At 48.9% G+C, this 3516-nt stretch overlaps 1 protein-coding gene across 1 annotated transcript in view; it reads left to right on the forward strand.

Annotated features, from left to right (window-relative positions):
• The window catches only part of CSMD1 (CUB and Sushi multiple domains 1), a 1232804-nt gene that overhangs the window by 994754 nt on the left and 234534 nt on the right, over positions 1 to 3516 (forward strand). The window contains exons 21-22 of the mRNA XM_015591800.1: positions 191 to 378; positions 2706 to 2894. Of these exons, the coding sequence (XP_015447286.1) occupies positions 191 to 378; positions 2706 to 2894 (377 nt within the window). The remainder of the gene's footprint in view (positions 1 to 190; positions 379 to 2705; positions 2895 to 3516) is intronic.

Genomic DNA, 3516 nt, shown 5'->3' on the forward strand with positions numbered 1-3516 from the left:
GGGAGGGAAGGATGTCAGGGGTGAGGGGTGCGGGCAGGGGTTGGGGGGCGCGGGCGCACCTCTTCTGCAGGAGAGCGCCGTCCTCGTCGCGGCCCGGGCCCTCGTCCGCGAGCCTGAGCCGCTGTCCACACCTGCGTCTTCTGACATCCGCTCTTTCATCGTCGCGGGCACCGCCCTCACCTGTCCGCAGGTTCCAGACCGAGGTCAACTACGACACCCTGGAGGTGCGGGACGGGCCGGCCGCCTCGTCGCAGCTCATCGGCGAGTTCCACGGCTCGCAGGCGCCGCACTTCCTGGTCAGCACCGGCCCCTTCCTGTCCCTGCGCTTCACCACGGACAGCAGCCGCGCCAGCGTGGGCTTCCTCATCCGCTACGAGAGTGAGTGTCCCCGCTGGGCGTGGGGCGGCCACATGGCCGCAGACGCGCTGCCCGCACGGCCCTGCCCAGCCGTCCTAACTTCCCCGTGACAGGGAGCAGCTTAGGGACGTTTACTTTAAAAGTCAAAAGGACACATTGGTTTATTATGAAGTAAAATCCGAAAACGCAGCAGTGAACTGCGCTCCCTCACTGCATGATGTGACAACAGATTTCTGCCATTAGAAACGCCCCTGCTGGCCACGGGATCTAGCGAGGTGGGCACAGCGCTGAGATTATCCATCCTGAACTGTATTTTTTGCTAGAAAACATGGTTTGGGCAATCGTGGTTCTCGCCCGCAAGTGCACAGACACAGCGTTACTGGGTAGAGAGCACGTGTGGAACACAGGACCTGACACCCCACAGAAGTTACTAAGTGACCGATAACTGTTAATATTAACAACTGTTACAAATATTCAAGAATACTTGTTGGAAATATTGAACATCAGTTGATAAAACGTTACGGTGCAGTGTGTTTTGCAAGGCCATCCCTATGTCACGTGTGCCCTGCCATTCGTTTCCATAAATCCAGATGGCTTCACTACAAGTCTGTCCGCCCCCTTTTTTTTTAACGTGATGGAACCAAACCATGAGTTTAAGAGCACAGACATGCAAAGTCTGCACATTCTGGTGGTTCCGAACCCAACGGCAAGTTCAGGGAGTTCCCAGGATGACCTCGGGTTTGGTAACGCGCTAGGAAGAGCCGCCGGAAGCTGTCACACTCGTAGCCACGTGCATCATTTGAAGGCATTCCAGTTAGAGCCGGCCGGAGCAAGAGACATGGGGAGTGGGACCCGAGGGGCAGGTCAGACTCGAGCTTCCAGTGGTCGTCTCCCCGCGGCATCATGAACGGCGTCACAGTGCCACCTCCTCCCAGCCGTGGGGTGTGACAGCATGCACAGGGTGCTGCCAGCCTACGGCGTCACCTGAGCTCTGTGTCCACAGAGTTGGTGTTTCACTGCGTAGGCGTCTTCGACTGAATCCTCGACCGCAGGGTGGAGCTCAGTCTCCAGCGGCCCCCTTCCTTGTAGGCTGGACTAAAGTCATTTGGCGCCAGGGGCCCACCTCTAGCCACCTGGCCAGTATGAACTCTCAGGTGTGGTCCCAGGGGTCCTCCGTGAATAGCAGGCTCCCACCACGCAGGACGTGCCCGGCTTTGGCAGATGCCTCCCAGGAGGTAGAGCTGTCTGCGGAGGCCACTCTCTTTACTATGCAATTTTGATAGTGGCTCAGGTGTCCTACCCATGTCCCTCCCTGTGCCTAGTGAGTCACATTTTCTTTACTAATGAAAAAATATCACTTATTCATTTTAAGAAGTCACTCTTTATTCATATTTCATGCATTCGACTTCATGAAGGAAGGTATATTCATAAGGTACATCGCTCAAAGTATAATGGTCAGCAGTGTTAGCCCAGAGATCATTTGGGGGGACCAGACAGTCTGAATATTGGTGACAATTCAAGATTTGTGATTAATAGTTCAAGTCCTAACTGATTTTCCGAACCTTGCTGAGTTGTGTGGGGCAACAGTGAGGTCTTTTTTTAATTTCTTTGCGTTTGTGCACATCACCATGATACCCGCTTCTCATCTTCCCATTTTCCTTATTCTTAAAATATACATCAGTCTAAAAATAAATAGAAAAGTTAGACAGAGAAAATAAATTCTTACGATGGCATGACTACACTTGATTTTATATACCATTTTACTTTTCAATATCTTTCAGCGTAAGCTAACTGTAGACATCTTGAAAGCGACTGACTTAAATGCACATTTAACAACTACGTGTGAATTTATGGGATGCAGTTGTAGACTATCAAGCGGAGGGCAGATTTAGTTTGTGTTATGTGTGTGGGGGCTGAGGCGTATGTCCGCATGTATACAAAACCCTTCCGAAGTGCGACCGCCAGAATCCTGCTGCAACGTAAAATATCAGAAGGAAGGGAAGAGGGGACGGGAAGGAGACGGGAAACAGGAAAGGATTTGGTTGGGCTTCTTTCGCTACAGATTATTGATTTTCAAATGAAGAGTGAGGTTCAAAGAGGTCAACACATTACTCATTTGCACTGTTCGGTATCTGGTAAATGATGGAACAGTACACATCTCTCTGCGGAAAAACATAGGTAAATATTAGAAAATGTATTTTTTACGTGAATGGATCATTGGATTCACTTGCATAATTTCCAGACCCGATCACGTCTGGGAATATTTCAGGTATATTAGGGCCCAGAAATGTTGTTCTTTTCTCTAAACCAGAATGACCCTTGTTTGACGTGTTCCTTCTGGGCATCAGGTGTGACTCTGGAGTCAGACTCCTGTCTGGACCCGGGGGTCCCCATGAACGGCCATCGGCACGGCAGCGATTTCGGCATCAGGTCGACAGTGACTTTCAGCTGCGACCCCGGGTACACGCTGAGTGACGACGAGCCGCTCGTGTGCGAGGGGAGCCACCAGTGGAACCACGCGCTGCCCAGCTGTGACGGTAGGTGGGCCCCACGGCGGAGACCCGGCCGCACGCCGTGGGGTCTTCTATTTAAAAAAATTAGAAACCTACAGTAGAACACACAATGACACCCTAATCAATGGGGACGAGCAGGTCTCGCCGCGGGAAGAACGAAATTTAAACCTACAAATTTTCTACAAATAAAGTTTTAAATTTAATAAAATCTAATTAAAATTAATTTGAACTTTTAATAAAAATTTATAAATACATAAAATTAATCTGGAAGGGTAAAGCCTGAGAAGCTAAGAAATACATTTAAGAACGAAAGGAGGGACTACGCTACCTGGCACTAAAGCACATCAAAAATGAACGACGATGGAAACAGGCCGAAATCCATGCAGAAATGCTACGTCAGCAATCTGGCCGCAGATCAATGCCTGCCTGAGAACTCGACTCATAATAAAATTTACGATAAAATCGTTCCGAATCAATGACGAAGGATAACCTAGTTAATAAATTGTGTTGGTCAAATTGGATACCTGATCGGATTTTAAAATGTTAACAAAGCTAATAAAAGTTACACAGGTGATTAAGGATCGACACAAAGATTCAAAACTTAAAATCATTATTTGGAAATACAGTAGAACATTATTAAAGCAAA

This window comes from Pteropus alecto, unplaced genomic scaffold, assembly GCF_000325575.1.
Source record: "Pteropus alecto unplaced genomic scaffold, ASM32557v1 scaffold35, whole genome shotgun sequence".
NCBI classification, from domain to species: Eukaryota; Metazoa; Chordata; class Mammalia; order Chiroptera; family Pteropodidae; genus Pteropus; species Pteropus alecto.